This window comes from Choloepus didactylus, chromosome 2 (assembly GCF_015220235.1).
Source record: "Choloepus didactylus isolate mChoDid1 chromosome 2, mChoDid1.pri, whole genome shotgun sequence".
NCBI lineage: Eukaryota > Metazoa > Chordata > Mammalia > Pilosa > Megalonychidae > Choloepus > Choloepus didactylus.
Window position 1 is genome coordinate 116,334,632 of NC_051308.1, and position 22,066 is coordinate 116,356,697.

Genomic DNA, 22,066 nt, shown 5'->3' on the forward strand with positions numbered 1-22,066 from the left:
TATTCAGTTTGCTAATGCTGCCGTTTGCAGAACACCAGAGATGATTGGCTTTTATAAAAGGGGTTTATTTGGTTACACAGTTACAGTCTTAAGCCATAGAGTGTCCAAGGTAAGGCATCAGCAATAGGGTACCTTCACTGGAGAAAGGCCATTGGCATCCAGAAAACGTGTTAGCTCAGAAGGCACGTGGCTGGGTCTGCTTGCTCCCAGGTTGTGTTTCAAAATGGCATTCTCCAAAATGTTGCTCTTAGGGCATTGTCCATTCTTAGCGGCAGCTCCTCTTCAAAATGTCACTCTCAGTTGCTCTGTGTCTGGGCCTGTGTGGCTCTTTTTAAAGTACTCCAGTGATCCAATAAAGACCCACCTGATTGGGTGAGGCAACACCTCCACAGAAATAATCCAATGAAAGGTCTTGTCCAGAGTTGTCTGAGTCACATCTCCATGGAAACACTGAACCACGAGGTTCCAGACCAATCAACACTAATATGTCTGCCCCCATAAGACTGCATCAAAGATAATGGCATTTGGGGGGACATAAATAAATCCAAATTAGCACAGTATTTTAAACTTATCCTCATTTTTGAAGGACAGTTTTGCTGGATAAGGAATTCTTGGCTGGCAATTTTTCTCTTCCAGTATCTTAAATATATTAACAGTGCCTTCTCACTTCCATGGAGTCTGATGAGAAGCGACACAGTCTCATTGAGTGTCCTCTGTATGTGATGGACAGCTTTTCTCTTGCTGCCTTCAGAATTCTTCCTTTACCTTTGACAGCTGACAGTCTGATTTGTATGTGTATTGGAGTAGGCCTATTTGGATTTATTCTGTTTAGAGTACATTGTGCTTCTTGGATATGTATATTTGCCTTTCATAAGAGTTAGGAAGTTTCTGGCCATTATTTCCTCAAATATTCTTTGTGCCTCTTTCCCTTCTCTTCTCCTTCTGGAATAACCATGAAGCATATGTTTATGCATTTTGTGTTGTCACTCAATTCCCTATGACGCTGCTCAAAATTTTCCATTTTTTTCTCTAGCTCTTCTTTTGTCTGTTCAATTTCAACGTCCTGTCTTCTAGCTCACTGATCCTTTCTTCTGCCTGTTCAAATCTGCTTTTGTGTCCCTCTAGCATATTTGAAATCTCATCTATTGTGCCTTTCATTCCCATAGGTTATCTTTCTTTGCATGCTTTCAAATTCTTTACGCACACCCAGGGTCTTCTTAAAATCCTTTATCTCTTTAGTCACATTTTCCTTCATCTCTCTGAACTGGTTTAGGATATTTTTTGAACATCTTTGATTAGTTGTTCCAAATGCTGTATCTCCTCCAGGAGTTTCATTTGTCCCTTTGACTGGACCATATTTTCCTGTTCCTTAGTATGTTTGCAATTTTTTGTTGATATGTGGGCATCTGATTATCCTGATGAGATTATACTGAAGGTCGGTTTCTCTCTTGTCTAGAATTTTGTTGCTGACCGGGTTTGTGTTAAGGCTCTCCTTTGAACCTTGTTTCGTCAGTATTTCGCAGCCACAGCAGGGCCAGGGACCCATTCTAGGGACACAAAGAAGTTACAAAGGTCCCTGGGGAGAGGGTCAGGAAAACCCCAAAAAGCCTTTATTTCAGTCCTCAAGGGTGTGCTTTCCTGGCCTGACCAGCAGATGGCACTGTTCAGCAACCTATTCCCCCCCCCAACCCTAAGAAAGCTGGGTATTTTTAGCACTCTGGAGGCTCCACCTCTGACTTGGATTGAAACAACAGCACAGGTGGTGCCTGTCCAGGATGGGCTGAAGCAGTGGGCCCCAGCCATCTAACTTCACCATCTCAGTACTGGGCTATGTCCCGTCTGTTCTTGGGAGGGAGGGCTACTGCAGTCCACAGCAGTCTGCCAAGCAGACACCAGGTGGACCCAAAGCTCTTGCCTCAAGGGTAGGCAATGGGCACCAGGAGCCTCAACCATGTGAGTTACGCACAGTTTTTCACCAGTTTCTCAGTCCTTTAGTCTGCCTCTTCCCTGGATGTGGTGCTGTAGTCCTCTGGTCTCCAGAGCCCCGAAACAATTGTTTCAGGCAGTTTCTGTCTGCTATTAGCCATTTTGGGGAGAGGAGCAAACCCTGCAACTCCCTATTCTGTCATCTTCCTGGAAGTCCTTCGCTGGTTTGTTACTTTCTTCTAAACATATTTTTCAACCTCATGTCTTAACATTCATGCCTTTTATTTGTTTTCTGTGTGTCTTCCATCCTCACTTGGCTAAGAATACCCTATGGTTGTCACTTCCTGCTTCTGATTTCTTTTATAGCTCTGTTTATATGTGGAATGCCTTTTTTCACCTGCTTCACATCTTTTTGAAAAGCTGTTTCCTCCATAAAGCCTTTCTAACTATAAACAAATATAAATTGGTATTCCCTGCTCCATAATAATGCAATAGTTCCAACTGGGTATTTCCTAGAAAATCTTGCATAACAAAATTTATTGAGGTATTTTCCATAGAACACTAATCACATGAGATGGATAGAAAGGGATTCCATGGTTAAATAAGTTTGGAAAATGCTGACTATTCTATCCTTGCCCCTCTTGGAAATTTATGAAGCATTTTATTAAAGGCATTAAAGTCCAGCAACATGAAACCAGGTTTAACTTTAATTTGGTGGTTCCTAAACTTTGACAGTGAAACCCTAAAGTTAACATCACCAGTCTTTGAGAAATACTATTTTACAGAGTCATTTCTGTTTGATCCTATGTTATATTTTCTCTGCATTTTATCTACATCTGCCAGTTTATATGTATGTATACTACATATGGCAATCTAAGAAACCAAAGAGGATAGAAATGAGTTTTAACTTAGTTGATACTAAACATTTTAAATTATTTTATTTATTTTTAAAACTCCAATTGACATTAAAGATATTGCTGTCCCTTTGAAATCCCTTGAGATTCACTTATAGTACACATTAGCACAATAGCTATAAAAACATATGAAAGATTTTAAATTCTATGAATTTTGTAGCTGCAAGATGTTGTTATATAAATAAGTACTTGAAATAAGCAAGATAGTTTCCAAATTATGTGTTCTTTGGGCATTCACTAGTATTAATAAGAAAGGACAAAAAAAATTGACATTCATTCCTTTAGATTATTAACCTTAAAAATTCATCTAGGGCGTGTAGGATTAATTGGAAGAATATAAACATAAGCAGACAGGCCTGCATGACTTGTGATATAATAAAATGTGTTATGTATCATAATTGCATTTAAAAATGCATTTTAGTTCATTAAAATGGTGCAGATTAGAGAGAGATGCTTCGAGAGAAAATGACTAGAGACATTTTAGAGATAGATGTTCAGAGACGCTAAGTTAAGATAAGAGATGAAGTCCAGAATTTTCCCCAGAGGTGCTAAGTGAGAACCCACAGATGCTTAAGGAGAAAGCCACTGGAATCAGAAGCTGAAAGCAATACAATCCAGGAGCAAAGTACCAGCAGACGCCAGTCACGTGCCTTCCCGGTGGACAGAGGTGTTCCAGACGCCATAGGCCTTTTCCTTAGAGAAGTTCTTGAAGCTCGTCATAGAAAGGAAAAAGGAAACTGAGGGTAGGCTGTGAGAGTGCAAAATCCTGGAAGACACTCACCAAAGTCCTAATGCCCAGAGCTAATGAGGGCAAGGTAAAATAAATAAGAGCATTAGACGCTGCTCTAGAAGCCTTCAGAAGGGCATGTGAGGAAGAGAATCCTCCATAGAACCCACAAGAATCAAACCAAGTTACAGAAGTCTTGGTAAAATCTTCATATAAGTTTGAAGTAAAGTCAACTGCAAGTAAAACACTAAAATAAAATGGTAGTGGCTTAAACCAGGATGCTCTTCATGTCTGTATCACATCAGCGATGTCAGAGGTTAAGTGTTCCAGAGCTGGGATTAATGGCTCTGTGGCCCTCAGAAATCCAGGCTCCTTCCAGCACCATTCTGCCAAGCCCTCATCCTCATGTTACAAGAGCATGGGAACTGCATTCCAGACAGCAAGATGGAAGAAGAGAACAAAAAGAAGGCAAGGAGGGAGAACCAGCTCTCTCTTAAGGAAGGTTCTTAGAAGTCACCACACTAAATGCTATGACCAGGCCACACGTGCCAGCACCAGCCTTTTTCCCAATATACACAACTTAAAGCCATGACAGAATCTGCTATCTATGGAAAAAAAACAAAACAGCATTTCACCAAACTCTAAGCCAATATTTATAGGTTGCCCAATGTACGAAAATGGAACATTTCTCTGGTTTTTCTTAATTGCTTACTATGAAAAAAGTCGACCTAGCAAGACTTTTTTTTCTTGAGAAAATTCTAAAACCCAACATTAAGGAGAAGACAGACCTGGGTCATTAGAGTGAACAGCTCTTTTATATATACATTTGGGTATTATTAGGGTTTCAGAATGGATGATGAACTCTTGTGATCTATTGTGGCAGTGGGGTAATAGGCAAGAATGAGCTAATCAAAAGTTTTGTTAACATGCTGATCTAAGCCCAGCTAAAACCACCCAACCTCCCTCATTCCTCGCTCCCTTTTTTTCTTCAACTTCTGAAGTTATTTTAAAGGCAGGAATCAGACTAAAAATTGAGCAAGAGCAGGAGAGACAGAGTTGCCACATGTGTTCAACTGAACAACAAAATAACGTGGTGTATGGTCAGATCTCCAAAAACAAAAACAAAGTACATTTTAATAGTCACCATTTATGGATCTTTCTAAACATCAGATAGTTTGCAAAGCACTTCATATGAGTTAACTTGTTTAATCCCACCAATAATCATGTAAGGTGAAATACCATACTATCACCCCCTTTTACAGGCTTTGAGAATTTCAACAGCAAAGACAATGATATCTGACTCCAAAGTCTATGTTCTTTGCCAATTAACTATTACACAATACTGGATGTCTCCCTACATATATAAATCCAACATACATAAGCTCTATAGCTGCAATTCTTAAAGCATGAGAGTCAAGAAAGATTCATAAACACTGCCTATGTTCTAGCCCCTCTTCTAGGTGCTGAGGACACAGTGGCCAAAAAAACAAATTCCTGTTTGCATAGTGTTACATTCTAGTTGGAGGTGAGGGGGGGATATGTGTCTCATTAAATAAGGAAATAAATAAATAAACAAGGTAATTTAACAAGGAAAGCAATAAAATAAATAAAATAATGTGATATAAAAAATGATAGGGACAGGGGAGGGTTTTTTGGCTAGAGGAGTCAGGGGTCAAGAACGTCAAAGGAGATGACATTTGAACTGAGACCTGAAAAATGAGGACATCAAGGTAAATATTTTTATGGCTAAAATTACATAATTTAAAGGATTACCCTTCCAACACATTTGGTATTAAAATATAGACTCCTTTATAAAATGACAGCTTATAAAATGATAATGATAATATTAATGGTAGTTATTCCTATGTCCTTGTTTGGCAAAATACACATTTGGCAAACTTATGATCTCAAAAATTAAAAAAAATTAACTGGTTGATTAAACTAAAGTCTATAAACTACTGGGCTATTTGCAGTATTACGATGAGAAGCAACGAACGTGTATGTTATGGAGATTTGGTAAATGGCATTCTACTACAATAAAGCAGTGATTCTCAAGTTTTCTGGGATCCCTTCACACTCTTAAAAATTACTGAAGACCCCAAAGAGTTTCTGTTTATGTAGGTTATATCTATGACTATTTATCATATTAAAAATTAAGACAAAGAATTTAAAATATTTATTAATTTATTAAAAATATAACTCCATCACGTTAATATATTTTTATAAAAAATAACTTATTTTGTAAAAAAAAATTTATGAGAACAGTCTGGTTCTCATTAAGTCCAGTTTAATGGAAGACAGTGGGTTCTCATATATCTTTTTGCATTTGACTTATTGATACATACATGAACTAACGAATTGCTTTCAACTCTGCAATTCAGTAAGATCATCATCATAGACTTGTTTGGGAACCATTATTCTGTATACACCACACTGTCTATAGAATACCATAAAATACCAATACAAAGAAAATAAAAAGACAAAAAAAAGGAAAATAAAAAATAACACAAAAATAACAAAATAAACAAAAATTTAAAATATAACAGAAGAAAAACAAATAAATAACCACACACACACACACACACACACGAAAAATAAAAACACCAATACACTTTGAAAGAAGTAGGAAACAATCTAGAATAATAGTGAAGTGCAGACTCTGGTGTCAAGACTGCTCAGATTTGAGTATTTGCTCTACTGTTTACTAGGTGTGTTCCTTGAACAAGTTACTTTACTTCACTGAGCCTGAAGTACTTCATTTATCATCAACTATAATGCATTTTTTATTATTGTGTCTGTCAATAGTATAATTTTACATATGCATCACTAACAGCCTTATAATAAAAATGATATAGTACTTGCCTAATGATTTGGTATATTAAATGAGATCACATGATAAGCACTCCGTAAATGTTGCTATTTTATTACTAAATCTATTGAAGATATATTTGTGAAGTTAACTATTTAATGACTAGAAAATGAATAAATATTATTAAATAATAAAAGTACTTGCCAGCTACTCAGCTTTGAATCCACTATATTTCCTTTCTTTCTCCCACTCACCCTCATCCTCTGCCTACATAAGATAAAAGACCAAATCAAGCTAATGCTTAGCCACGCTGAAAGCAAGTCGAGTTTTCTTTTCTATATTATAAATGTCCTGACAGATAATTTCCCAAAAATAATAAATTAACTTCTCTGAGCATCAGTTTAAAAATTTGTAAAGTGGGGATAATTCACATTTGGCAAAACTTTCGTCAGGATTATAGGTAAAATATGTATGATGATATCTAGTAACTATGCTCAGTAAATTATACCTACTATAACTATAAACCCTCCAACAAAACAGTAATACATGCTCTAAACTATTACAGCATGTAAGAACTCATACCATAATAATTCCCAGAACAAATTATTCAGATCCCTAGTCCTGGTTCCGGAGGGTGCAGAGTAGCATTTATGCACATGCTGGGAGACTGAATGCCTGTCCCAGTCTGTCTGGAGTTGTGATGACCAGAGGGACTTGCCATCCCAGAACTTGCCCTGCAAATAGAAGGCAGCTCAGACACCTGTCCTCAGAACACTGTGGGAGAGCAGTCAAGTCAGTGCTGCGTGGGGCAAGGAATTGATGGCTGTCAGATATACAGGGCAGTGCCTGGGACCTTGAGGAAACTATTTCCTAGGGAAGATAGAACATTTGGAATGGGTAAACTTACAGGGGAATTCCTAGGGCCACTCTCATGATCTCACACAAAAGGATCTGGGAGGTCCCTAAGCTTTGGCCTGGAGCTATTCTCACACAACCCACCATACAAATAATCCCTGAAGAAGAGGACTTGCACAGGTCCATCTGCAAAGACTGGGAAACACAGGGGGTTTTGTTTTTGTTGTCAGCTCCTGGCATACAGAGAAAAGTCAGCTGGAGTTATGACATAACCCCAGCTGGATACAACTTAAGGAAGAGATGCCTCTGATATCAAATCATCTGGTTTTCAACAAAGTGTTACAAAACATACAAAGAAACAGGAAGCAACGGAGAAGACTGAAGCATTAGGAACCATCAACCACACCTGGATCACACCAAAGACTTTTAAAAAGTGGTTCTAACATGACTCCCAGGGGTGTAAATCACCCCGGCAATGTGGGACATGACTTCTAAGGATGAGCCTCGACCTGGCATCATGGGTTTGAGAAAGCCTTCTTGACCAAAAGGCGGAAGAGAAATGAAACAAAATAAAGTTTCAGGGGCTGAGAGATTTCAAATTGAATCAAGAAGCCATTCTGGAGGCTATTATTATACATTACATAGATATCCCTTTTTACTTTTTACTATATTAGAATAGCTAGAAGGAAATACCTGAAACTTTGAACTGCAACTCAGTAGCCTTGATTCTTCAAGATGAGTTTATAACTACAGAGCTTACACGGAATGACCATGTGACTGTGAAAACCCTGTGGCTCACACTCCCTTTATCCAGCGTATGGACAGATGAAAAGAAAAATGGGGACAAATAAAATGAATTATAGGGGGAAATGGGGGGAGTGTGATGTTTTGGGTGCTCTTTTCTATTTTATTTTTATTCTTATTTTTATTTATTCTTTTTGGAGTAATGAATGTATTCAAGGGCTGATTGTGGCGATGAATACACAACTATATAATGAAACTGTGAACATCTGATTGTCACTGTGGATGACCGTATGATATATGAATGTATCTCAATAAAACTGCTGGGGAAAAAGGAGGGAAAAAAGAATTTTTAAAAAGTGGCCCTAAATATGATCAAAGAGCTAAAAGAACACATGGACAAAGAACTAAAGGAAATCAGGAAAACAACACATGAACATAAAGAAAATATCAACTGGAGAGATGGAAGTTATGCAAAGGAACCAAACAGAACTGAAGACCACAATCACAGGTATTAAAAATTCCCTAGAAACAGTGAACCTTATTGTAAACAATGGACTATAGTTAATATTTCAATTAAAAGAATGTTCTTTCATGAATTATAACAAATGTACCACACTAATACAAAGTGTTAATAATAAGATGTTATGTGGGAACTCTGTATTTTATGCACAATTTTTCTGTAAACCTACAACTTCTCTAATAATTTTAAAAAAATTCCCAAGAGGAATTCAACAGCAGAATGGAGCTAGCGAAGAAGGAATCCATGAACCTGAAGATAAGGCAATTGAAGTCATTCTGTCTGAGGAGCAGAAAGAATGAGAAAAGTGAAGAGAGGCCTGAGGAATCTGAAGGACACCATCAAGTAATCTGAAGCATCAGAGGAGTCCCAAGAGAAGAAAGAAAAGGGGCAGAAGGAATACTCCACAAAATTATGGCTGAAAACTTCCCAAATTTAACAAAAAACATGAACACACAATCCCAGATGTTCACTGAACTCCAAACATGATAAACCCAAATAGACCCACGCTGTGGCATATTATAATCAGACTACTGAAGGCCAAAGACAGAGACTTCTGAAAGTTGCGAGAGAGAACCGAAGTGTCATGTACGAAATAAGGGAGCCCCAATAAAATTAAGTTCCAATTTCTCATCAGAAACTACGGAGGCAAGAAGGCATATTTAAAGTGCTGAAAGCAAAAAACTGCCAACCAAGAACTCTGTATCTGGCAAAACTGTCTTTCAAAAGTGAGGGAGAGATTAAGACATTCCTAGATAAACAAAGGCTGAAGGAGACAAAAGCTGACGGAGTTCACTACCACTAGACCGGCTCTAAAGAGAATTCTGCAGGTTGAAAGGAGAGGACAATAGACAATAGACTTCTGAAGGTGCATGATGAAATAAAGATCGCTGGTGAGGGTAACGACATGGGTAAACATAAATGTCAGTACTACTGAACTTTTGGTTTGTAACTCTACTTTTTACTTCATAAAGGATCTAATAGGCAAATGCATAAAAAGAAATGATAAATTAGTGGTTTGGAACTCATTATATATAAACATGTAATTTGTGACAAGAACTACATAAAGATGAGGAGACAGAAGGGTACAGGAACATACTTTGTGTATACTACTCAAGTTAAATTAGTATCAAAGCAAACAAGATTGTTACACATTTAAGATGTTAAGCTTAAACCCTATGGTAACTACAAAGAAAATATCAGAGAATATGCAGGTTAAAAGAGACAGAAATTAGAGTACAGGTTGCCAGGGGTGAGGAGCAGGAGGCATGGGGCATTCATGTATAATGGGTATAGGTTTCTGTTTGGGAAGATGGGAAAATTTTGTTAATGGAAGGTGGTACAGGTACCGCAATGTTGTGAATGTGATTAATCCCATTGAATGCCATGCTTGGGAATGGTTGAGATGGGAAAGTTTATATTGTATATATGTTCCCTCTGTTTAAAAAAGAAAAAGCAACTAAAGAGACAATGACAATTAAGTGCAATACATGATCCTGGATAGGATCTGGCAAGTGAGGAGAAAAGGGTCAAAGGAACATTACTGGGACATACAAAAAAAACTGGATTATAGACTGTAAAGTTTATATCAATGTTAAATTGCCTTGAACTTGATAACTACACTTAAGGTGGTAATACAAGTGAATATCCTTGTTCACAGCAAATGTACGTGGCAGTATTAAATGTTCAAGGAGTGTGATGTACACAACCTACACTCAAGTGTCCAGAAAATGGATTGAGAGAGGAGAGAGAATGTTTCAGCAAATGTGGCAAAAAGTTAAAACTGGTGGATCTGGGTATCTGGGAGGAGTAAGAATAGGATGGAATTCTCTGTATGGGGTTTGTATTATTTTTGTAATTGTCTTGTAAGTTTGTACTTCAAAATAAAAAGTTTTAAAAAAATATCATGATGGTAAAGAAATACAAAAACAGTTCAGGATCCATACTGATCCTTAAAAAATTAAAAATGGTAAGTTGTAATTTCTATCATTAAAAGATCTTTTTTCATCTAATAGTGCTGCCTTTACTAGAAGATAATAAAGAAACTTTGTAATCTCTCTGCTAGCCTGTACCAAGAAACCAGAAAGTGAAAGTAAGTGAAACTAATCACTGGAGAATAGAGGAAGGAGGAAGAGTGATGGGGGAGATTCCAAGGCCACAACCAGAATTACTGGTAAAATTTAAACTCAGCATACTAAATATTTCATTTCTTACATCAAAAAGCCTCTCTTTCAATGCTTCCCTAAACATGTGAGAATTCAAAGAATGAGGTATTTTAAAAACATTTTTTAACTTAGCCAGAAAAACTTTAATGTTCCAAAGCACAGACGGAAGTTGCCTTTTTCCAAAGGGAGTAACTAAGTTCTACAAATTCTTCCACAAGATTCTCCAGTGTTCTATAATTAAATCTGTGGGGGGGGGGGGGGGATGGAATCTGAAAGCAGTACAAAATACCAACTACTTTTTATTTCCTTAACAAACAGGTGAGAAATTCAGTCAAGCTGGTTTATACAACAGTGCTAAGTTTTTGGGAACTTTTTACTATGTCTTTGAGATTTTTCTACACATGAAACCTCAGATATCCTTACTCCTCAGATAGTTGACATTTTAAAACAACTCACCCATATTTCCCCCTTGGACTTTAAAAGTATTGCTATAAAACACTAAACTCTTGGGGAAAAGTAAAAACAAAAGATAATAACTGATTGACAAAAGCCAAGGAAGAAAGGGCATTTGGAAGCATTTATTATTTATTAGTTTATGAAAGGCAGAAAGTCAGATCACTAAGAATAAAATCAATATGCCTATACTACCTGAGAAATTACACACATACATATACTCACCCATTCCCTACAGACAAACCTGACAAAAGAATTTTGGGGTGGCCTAAGCAAATTTCAATATTAGGATTTTTCTAGTGTTGAAATTCTCCTTTCAAGGTATTACCATGCCCCAGAACCATGCAAAGTTCGCCAATACTGTTTCATGCTTTGAATTAGGAGATGTTATTTGCTACGTAATTTAACATTTAGCTTAGCATGGGTTCTGGTATAGCAAACTTGTTTTTTACATATTGCTTCAAACCCACCTAGGACCATGGACATCACCCTTCCGCATGTGAGAAACAAAGCAACTGAATGAAAATCACAATGGCTTTCTCGTAAAGTCCCATAAAAGAAGTAAAAAGGCTCATTTAGTATTTACTATTATGGTAATCATGTCCTTATTAAATAAGATAATTCCATGTTTTGAAACACTGCCAGGATCCACAGAAAACATTATCAACAATTCTACAAACCTAGGGCAATGGAATGAAGAAATGGTGACCAAGGCTTTCAAAGGGAATGCAGAGGACAGATAATGGAATTCTAATTTTATAGTTATGTAATTATACAGAGCTCCTGTTCAACTAAGCCGTTAAGCCTAAACCAAGAGTAGAAACATGCAAGACATCAAAACAGATTTATTACTTCTTTGGGGAGCTGAGATAAAGTTTTCCTTGGATCTGAAAAAGAATCTAAGTCAAGAACACACTAGACCAATTAAGTAGTAAGATGCATGTAAAATACATGAAATGTCCCAGAGCCTTCTCTCTGGACCTCTTCTCTATCTCACTGACTACTCGATCTTACTACAATTACTTCTCTGTTTAAGCTTACTCCCTAGTTGAACTCTTCCAGCCTCATGACTCTAAAAACAATCCATAACATTAAATAAACATTCCATGGTGATTGTTGCACAACTCTGTGAATATACTAAAACAATCAAATTGTATACTTTAAATGGGTAAATTTTATATTTCTGAATTATATATTAATAAAGATACTTTTAAAAGACATCCCAAAACTAACATATACAAAATTGAACTTGTGATCTTCCTCCCGAAATATGCTCCACTCACAGCTTCCCCGTTGCAATGTCAATTCCTATCTTTCTAGTCACTCAAGCCCAAAACCAGAGTCATTCTTAATTACTCTCCTCTCCCATCCCACATTTAATCCACCAAGAAATTGTGTTGGATCTACCTTCAAATTAGATCCAGAATTTAATTACTTCTTTTCACTCGATTGACTTATCAAGTCAATCTGTTCAAGCCAACATTTTATACCAGAATTACTCCACTAGTCCCCTAATTGATAATCCTTGCTCTGCAGCAGCCAGAATGACCTTTCAAAAACATAATCAGTTCATATAACACCTCTGCTCAAAATCCTCCAATGGCTCCCCTCTCATTCAGAATAAAAGTCATCAAAGTCTTCACAATGCCTTTGTAAGAACTTTGGTGATCTGCCCTGGCCCTCATTCCACCATCACCACCCATAATCTCTTTGATCTCATTTGTTAATCCCCATTTTAACTACTTCTTTCCAGTCATTCAACCTCAAGACCTTTGCATTTTCTGTTTCCTGCTTTGAACATTTCCTCCTCATTTCTATATTGCTTGATAATTCACCTCCCAGCTTAAACACCACCTCTCAGTGAGGCCTTCCCTTCTAATTCAAAGCTGCAGCCCCAAATATTATTATGTATTCACCTCCCTTGCCTTCTATTTCTCCATAGCACTGATCACCTAATACATTTACTATTTTATTCCTTTACTTTATTTATTCTGTCTCCCCTTACTAGAATATAAACTCTTTGAAGGCCAAACATTTTGTCCATTTTCTTTACCTGTCATATTCCCAGTTTCTAGACAGTGACCTGGCCCAGTAGGTGATCAACAAATATTTGTTGAAAGAACTGAATGTAAACTAAGGACTTAAAAGCAAAATTCACCTTGGAATTCAAAGTCAGAATCTGTACCAAGTCTACCTGTATAACTCCTTTGTATAAATAAAAGTGATTAGAAAGCTTTATGCCTGTGGCTGCATTGTTATGCTCTCCATGTCTGGCCCACATATCTGCTACAAAGGATGAATTATGAAAAACAAACAAACAAACAAACAAACAAAACTCCAGATACCTGAAGAGCTACATTTCAGAGGCCAGAGCTGCAGAAAACAGCCCGAGGTCTTCAGATTGATGGAATATCAAATATAAGATAGCATACTACATTCCCCACTAACTAGTGCTTACCCCTAAGTTTTTGCCACCCCAAACCTATTTTATTATTTAATTTCCAAGTACCTCACATTTAGGGAGGCTTCTATCTAGTATAAAGCTTTAATTAACATGTTCAATTTGTTTTACTTTATTAATCAAAAACATAAATAACGGCCTGTTAGAACTTCAAATTAGTGCAAGATAATGAGCTTTTCCAGAAAGTAAAAAATAAAAGATTTAAAATCTCCAAGTTTTAATTTATAAACCCTAATCTTGAATAAAGAAGCAAGTTACCTAAGGTTTTCTGCATTGTAGAAAATATTTTATGACTATGAAATGCTTTATAATACATTGACTAAAAGTGCAACTCTGGATTCCAGAATGTCTGGGTTTGAATCCTAGTTCCATCACTTAATAGCTCTGTAATCACAGGCAAGTTTCTTAACCTCTCAGTCCTCTGTTTTCTTCTCTGAAAAATGGAAGTCCTAATAATACTGAATGAATTAAATGTGTAAAATGCTTAGAACTGTGGCTGGCACAGTAAGCACTCCATAAAGTGAGCTATAAAATTATTACCATCTTCATGGTCCACCCAAGGATCCTGAGAGCAACCTGAGAAACCACTGCTATGTATCAAAAATGATAACTACACTTGGCAAATTCTCTACAACAAATAAATCCTGTATGAAGAGATTATTTTTCTTGTCCATGTTCATGTAATGGCCTCTTGTGGAAAAAATACCAGATTTACTGAGATTTGCTTCAAAGCAATGGTGGGAGGGGGAGGTAAAGTATGGGGATAGAGATGAAAAATTATTGGCTATGAAGGTGCTTAACTCTTGAAGTGGGGTGATTAGGAGAAAGGAGGATCATTACTTTTCTCTCCATTTTTAAACATATTTAAAGTTTGTACCAAAAAGAGCTGAAGGGAAATCTTAAGGTTTTCAGTTCTATAATTCATTAGCAATTAATTACCCTTCTAGTTTCCTTTACCCACCACCTTCCTTCCACCTTGTCCTACTAGCTCTTCAGAGCACTTAGGAATTCACTACAGAGAAGCTGGTCCAATTCATCTACTACCGACTGGAAATGTAATTTCCAGCACTGCACCCAACATAAAGTTCTGCTATCCTGTAATTACTTTGAATATTCAAGACTTTACCTTTATTCACATCATCACTGTTGCCATAAATAATAAATAATTTGAATATTTTGTATGTGCTAGGTCTATGCTGAAATATATGCATTATTTTCTTAAATCTAGGCAACAATCCTTTGAGATATAATTATCTCCACTTACGGATGAGAAATTGAGGCTTACAGCTTAAGTACTTTGTGTAGTGCCACTCCAGTTTTAAGTGATGGAGTAAAGATATGAACCGAGGTCTAATTCTAAAGTATGTATTTTTCCACTTTTCCACAATGATTCCCATTTTCTCTAAAAATGGAAGGGAGGAGTGTGTGCTGGTGGGGGTGTCGGGGATTGATTTGGGTGATGGGTGTACAGCTGTGTGGTGGTGCTGTGGACGGTCGAGAGTACAGTTTGTTTTGTATGACTGCGTGGTGTGTGAATACATCTCAATAAAATGATGATAAAAAAAAAAAAAGTAAAAAAAAAAAATGGAAGGGAGGAATGAAGTATAGAAATGATAATCTGGTCAAGACACACATCAAGTCCATGTAAGAGCCATATCCTGAACCTGCTGACAAGCAGGTCAATTATTTCTTTCACTAAATTATAAACATTTCCCTCCAATAAAAAGCAATTAAAACAATTCTGTTCTTCAAGTTCTTAACCATTTCCCAGAATTATATCACAAAATATCTACTAACTGCCTACCATGTGCCAAGCACTGTTCTAGTTACTCGGGGACACAGCAGCAAACAAGTCATATCCCTGTCATCTGGTGGGGGAAGACAAACAATAAACATGTAAACAAACAAATAAAGTAAATCCATATACTGAAAATAAGGTGCTAGGACAGAGAGCAAACAAAGGGACCTGTTGAAATAAGATGATCTGGGAAGTAAGTATTTGAATTGAGGTCTGAATAATGAAAAAGTAGGATCTGAAGAAGTCTGAGAGGTAGGCAGGGTAGATGTAGGATCTTGTAGATCATGGTAAATGTTTGGCTTTTAACCCTGTTTCAGTAGGACATCACTGAAGGGTTTTAAAGCACAGGACTGATATCCTTTTATGCTATAGAAAAATCACTTTAGATTATGACAGTAATGAATGCCTCAGCCAAGCAAATTAAAAGCATGAATAAAATCAGCAGAACTCACCCATGGAGTATAACTTCAGGGAGCCTACATGCCTTCTCTAAATTACTTCCTTTAAGTGAACAAAAGTCTCTTATTACACATTATGAAATAAAGGATAAAATGAAAATATTTCTGGAAGAGCTAACAAAGTTACTTAAATTCACTCTAAGGTATAAATATAAATTACTAAATAATAATGGATGTCAGAAGAAAAAAAAAGAAGTAGCATCAAGAAAATCAACAGAAAGGTGAAACGCCAGACACAAACTTTACAATTTTGCCTAAAGCTGACTTAAAAACCAGACTCAAATTAAAATAAGTCTAACTGTAAAGAAATACAATTTAAATGAAAATTAGGCCCAATGCACAAACTACTTCCATTCTGCCGTTCACCATACCCCTAAATACTTCTCTCAAAAGGCTTTATTTACTAGACAGATTATATTCATTAAATGTAATTAAATACAAAACCATTACAAATTACCCTTAAAAATAACCGTTTTAGAAAGTTAAATTCTATTCCACTAGGAAAACAATAGGGCATTGGAAAGTCATAAGCATTTAGCTATATCAACTATATACAGTGCATTTCAAATTAAGTATTGCCTTCCAAGAACAATCATTCTTTGCTCTTGATATCAACAAGGGAAATAAACTCAGGCATAATATCAACAACCACCTGAGGCAAAAAAAATAATGGTCCCATTACTGCTGACCAAAAAAATATTTTAATTGTCACCTGTATTAAATTGCCACAAGGCAAACATGGGGAACAACTTATTATTGTAAATTCTGTAACCAAAAATACCAGAGCCCAAAGGTAGGAAATGTTAAATAAATGCTACAATATAGTAAAAATGTTTTAAAACAGAAAGGAGAATATGTTCTCAGTCTCACGTTAGCACTGCTTGCTACCACTGGTGTACCAAGTACATTCATGTTCCCAGCACATTAAAGAATAGTCTTGAAAATTTTACTTTACAAGGCTAAATGTGATCATTCTCATCTGATACAGGGAAGTCTAATCCTAATTCCACCACTTTGCTGTGTACCCAACCCATAAGAAACTTAACATTTCTTGGTCTTGGTTTCCTCATCTGTTAACCAGTGATTAAAAACATCTATTCCTCAGAGTTATCTTAAGGAATAATGAGATAGAGTTTATTTTAATTCACAATAAAAGGCTGGGCACATAGGAGATACTCAATATATGAGTCTTTGATGATGACTATTATCATATTTGACATTCCATCTTCTAATTCACCTGTTGGCAAGAAAGTAATCATTTGTAAAATATAGGTAATCCTGTCTTGGCTCTCCTAACTTTTCATCATTACTACTCAAAGAACCACAAAACATCTGTCTCAACAATTAACCTTATACACAAATGGCTTGAAACTTGGGGCTTATAATTCTGCAAGCTTTATCAATCACTACACGGGGCCAGGAAAGAAGTAGAATAAGAAGCAAGAATAACTGGATGACATGCCACAGACAGGAAGCAACAAAAAGGATATATGCAATGGATATAACTTATTCAATAAGTAAAAGTCAAATGGGTATATATGGAGCTATGGTTACCCCTCTCTTCTTTGCAGGGAGCAACAGTGACTTCTCCACACTCCCTCCTTTAAGATTTGAAATCCTATGCAAACAATCCATGCTTCCTGACAGTTTAATAGACCGTTCTACAGTAAAGCAGCAAAGTGGAAAAAAAAAAAAAACACCACTATACAGACAAAAAAAATGGTAATTGAAAAAAAAAAAGAACTATAAACTCAAAAAGCACATTTCCTGTTTTGATTACCTATGAAATCAATCTCAAAATTTTAAAAGGCATTTCAGGCTAATAAAAGGTAGCCAGATACGTTTTACATTTTAAGGTATTAGTGATGATGCTGACTAGAGTATTTCAGTTGTTTCCGGTCAGTATCAAAAAGCCTGTATTTTATTGCAGCAAACACTGGTAAAGGAAAAATCTTCCAGGTGTTGGCCTCAGCTCTATGAGGAGCTCATGTTTAACATTCAACCAGGTAAGGCCCTCCTTATTACACATCACAAGTTTTAGGTCAGCAAAAAATAGAGTGGCCCAACATATTCCAGAGAAGCAGATGGATTACTACTACTTAGACCATAGTTTGTCCATTATCGGGAAAAAGAGTACTCATTAACACGTCAAGGCCTATAAGAAATAAACGGACGCGATAATTTCCGTGAAGGTTCAGTAAAGTCAACGGCACACTTTACAAGCCTCTGAAATGAAAGAATACGTAAATGTCTATGGATGTGGGCCCAACGGCCCAAGGTCACACCAAGTCTGTGGCTAAAAACTCCAAGAAATGAGTCTCCTGCAGTTCAGGACAACCCTGGTTAGAAATGGAGTCTGCGCTTGGAAACACTCGGGTCAACGCTTGAATGTGGACAACCGGAACCGAATGCAGTGGCTCCGTAGGAAAACCCCAAGCGTTTCTGGAAGTATTTCCTTCCATTTCCCCAGTCTTCCCTTCCCTAGTCACCCCAACACTCACATCTCCGGAGCCACTTCATCCAATGGTAGACGATAGTACTGTGGTGTTTCTTGTTCTCTATACACCAAGACGACAAGCCTTGAATGGATTCCATGGTGTTAGTTACCGACTGGAATTTTCGATCCAGCGAGGACTCCAGAGCCCCTGCCGAAGAGGCCGACGAGGAGGAGGCCTTACTGCTGCCTCCGCCGCCGCCGGCCGCCATCTTCCCGGTTTACACAAGCGCTGCTGCTCCTCTGGCGGCGGCGGTGGCGACGGCGGCGGCGGCGGCAGCGGACAAAACAATCACTGCGAGTGCGTGAAAACCGGAGGTGGGGAGGGAGGGCAAGGGGTGGGGATGGTGCACGCGCTGGGCTCTTTTGGAGGTACGGACGGAAGGACCGGCTGCTGGGCACGCTGGCGGCTCCTATGCGCTGCAAAGAGGGGCTGCTGGTTTCGAAGGTTTATCAATATTGTTCAAGAGGTCGTGTTTAAACCAGTTAGTAATCACGAAAAAATTACGGGGAAAAAAAAAAAAAACAAGATCTGCAAAACCTTTCAAAACGCCTAGCCCCTAAACTAAGGGTTTTATAACTCTAAGGCTCTCAACGCTAAGGTCCTTCCCTACCCCTATCCCCACACTTCTATGTGTAGGGGCGGGCGTTAATTTCTTAAATTTAATACCACCCGAGTGCCCCTCTCAGTTGTAGAAATCTTTCTCCTTTAGATCCCCTAGCACAGAAAAGGGCCAACGCTACCTAGTCGGGATTTTTTTTTTTTTCCAACGCAATAGCAAAGGGACAGCAACAGTACCGCGCACGCGCTGCTTGGCCCTGCCCCGCTTCCTTCTCAACCTAGAGAGCAAAGGGAGGCGTGATGGCGGGGCAATCTGACCAATCAAAGGAAAAGAACGAGAAGGGCGCGCAGGAGCTCGCAAGCCCCAAGGACCAAGAAGGCGCTTCGATTATTTGTGCGTCTGCGCAGAAGCTCAGCTTATAGCGGGCTGGGAGGAAAAACGGGGAGGGATAGGTGAAGGAATTGGTCTAGCTGAGAGATCTGGGGGAGGGGCCCCACCGCTCCGCTTTTTGCTTCTTGGCGTGGTTCGTCTCTCAGCTCACAAAACAGAGCCGGAGAACTCCCACTGCTTCGTGTCTACTGTTATTTTCTGGAGGCTGCAGCTTTGGCCGCCGCTAAAACTCCACAGAGCACCAATGCGGGACAAAGTAACTAGCAGCCATCTTGCAGCTGCTCAGAATATGCGCATGCGTCAGGTCCAAAGAGTCGTTCACTACGCAGGCTCCTAAACCAAACAGTTTTTCACACTCCCTTTGGACGATAACGTTCACAGCCACTTGAACATTTGGGTTTACGGAGAGAAACTCAATAAGGAAGTGAAAGGAAAGATTTCCCCCTAAAATTTTCGAGATGAGAGAATAAAAGGCAAAATGTCACCTCACCTTCCCAGTTACGATACGGTCTCACAATTGCTTGATACATTATAGTTGTACCTATTAAATTGATTAGCACACCTCAGATTAACTATTCTGTCGCATATACCTATGTAAATTCCTCTCAGCATATTTGGGGGCTCCTGTGTTTCCACTGAACACATGGCAATTACAGTATTTTAAATCTTTGTATGTCTCCCCACTAGACTCAGGTTTCTTGAGGTAGGGAACCCGTTTTGTTAAGTTCATGTCTGGTATTCGTTAATTCAGCAAAAGGTTATAGTTGAACGTCCTGGTTTCAAGTACGTTCTAGATGTTGATGTTCAGCAGAGAGCAAAAGAGACTAAAGGCCTTCCCTCTGGGGCTTAGTGGCAGGACACCACCACCAAGTATATGTCATTTATGAAGAGAGAGTGGGATGTGTCTATGTGTCTGTGTACCGTTTAGATGTAATAGTGGTATGATCTAGGAAGTCTTCTGGAAGGAAGTGACATTTGATCTGAATGTTGAGAATAAGGTAACCAAACAGATATAGGGGAAGGGGAGAGGAACATGCCTGCAGAAGGAAAAGCAAGTGTAAACGCCCCTAAACAGGAATGTCTTGGCGTATTAGAAACGAACAAGGAGGCCAATGTGGATGGAGTAAAAGCGATGAGAAGTGGTAGAATATGATACCTGAGAGGTGAAGGAAGAGGGAGTTTATGTAGGGACTTTAAGGTCACTGTAAAAGGCTTTTAACTCTGAGCTTTAACTCTGAGATGGGATGCTATTTTAAACAGTGGAGTTTTTAAGCAAAAAAGTTACATGGCCCAGAGTGGGAGTAAAACAGATGAGAAGTCGTCAGATCTTGGATATATTTTGAAGTAGGGCCAAAGGATTGCTCATGGACATATGTGGGATATAGGAAAAACAAATGAGTCAAGAATGGCACTAAGGTTTTTGACCTAAGCAACTGAAACAGTGAGTCTCAACCTTTTTTTCTCTGTCCCTGAGAAGCCTTTTAAAATACTTTTTTTTCCTTATCATCCCCAAACCCAGGAATTTTATGCCACAGATATACTGTTTATCTGTTTATTTAAAGAATGTATATCTGTACTTTATACACAAAAAGAGTAAGCATAAAGCTTCTTTTTTTAAAAGTAAAATTTTATTTTACTGATATTTCATTTAACACAATTTCAAATTAGCTCTTTGTTCTAGGTCTTTGCAAAACAGATATCCTAAATCTCATAAGAAATTGTTTTTCACACTGTTCATCTGAGTGGGGCATGGTTTCAGGGTCCCCAACACTGACAACTATGATTTTACCCCTTGAGATCTTACCCATAGGTAACAGAAAGAATTGCTAACATCAATATACAAGAACTGAACTGTATGAGAATATAATAGTAATAAGCTCTTGTGTTACATATTTGCCACTTTTGTAGGGTTGTAATGATGATGACTGATTTTTCTTCCCCCCACAAAGATCAGTGTCAATTTTTGGTTTTGCTTTTAGTAAAATGGCAGAATATGCAAAAATGCCTCACTTATTTCTCTAAATACATTTTAAAAAGTGGGAGTTTGGGGATTTTTAATTCTTCATTATGAGTCCAAGCAGAGACATGGCTATGATTGATGGGATCTACTGAACATCCTAATTCTAAGTTTGGTGACCATCAGCAAACTGACACCCGCAATTAAGCCAGCAGGTATAAATTTTCCAGAGTGGTAGAATCTCATTCCCATAATGCCAGCCAAAGTTCCAGATGCAGCTAGGAAAACCCAAATGTTCCTCAGATCCTGAGACAGCTGATAAGCACCCAAGCCTGCTAAACCCCGGAAGAAGAGCCCAGCAGGGACAGATGGGAGACTACCTGCTTTTACATAGCCAATGATCCTGCCAGAAGCAACCAGTGCTGCATAGCCAGAACCAAACCAATGTAAAGGCACTAGCGGGCTGGGCTCCTTCTGCATTGTTGTCTCTTCACTCTACCCCAGTCGGGAGACTACACCAGGCCTGCAGCTGAATCTCTCTCCAGAGAGTCAGCGCTGGTCCGCAAGGGAGCTGAGGCCTCAGACCGGAGGGTCACAGCCCCATCCGAAATCACAAAGCTTCTTTTTATTCAACGCAAAGTTTTAAGAATGACAAAATTTTAAGTGAAAAGTTAAAATTTTGAACACTAGTAATATTTAAATTTATAACTATTTGTTGGATAAGTTTTAGCATAATTTATTTTAATATAATTTATTTACTTATATAAATTGATCAAATTAATATGCAAATTAGCAATATATATAAATACATAATAGCAATGTAATAAAATTTTTA

General features: G+C 37.9%; 2 protein-coding genes across 10 annotated transcripts in view; both read right to left on the reverse strand.

The window, feature by feature from the left end:
* The window catches only part of RPRD2 (regulation of nuclear pre-mRNA domain containing 2), a 148,146-nt gene extending 129,330 nt beyond the window's left edge, over positions 1 to 18,816 (reverse strand). For 7 of the 9 annotated variants that reach the window (XM_037826083.1, XM_037826081.1, XM_037826082.1 and 4 more), the window contains exon 1: positions 18,329 to 18,533. In XM_037826083.1, coding sequence (XP_037682011.1) covers positions 18,329 to 18,533 — 205 coding nt within the window. Of the gene's footprint in view, positions 1 to 18,328 lie in introns of all 9 variants that reach the window. The other 2 variants (XM_037826080.1, XM_037826088.1) reach the window with 1 other exon arrangement.
* A 2,547-nt stretch (positions 18,817 to 21,363) lies between these two features.
* Positions 21,364 to 21,711, reverse strand: LOC119513072 (transmembrane protein 14C-like). Its single transcript, XM_037807933.1, has one exon. The coding sequence runs from the start codon at positions 21,709 to 21,711 to the stop codon at positions 21,364 to 21,366; it is 348 nt and encodes a 115-aa protein (XP_037663861.1).
* Between the last annotated feature and the right edge of the window lie 355 nt (positions 21,712 to 22,066).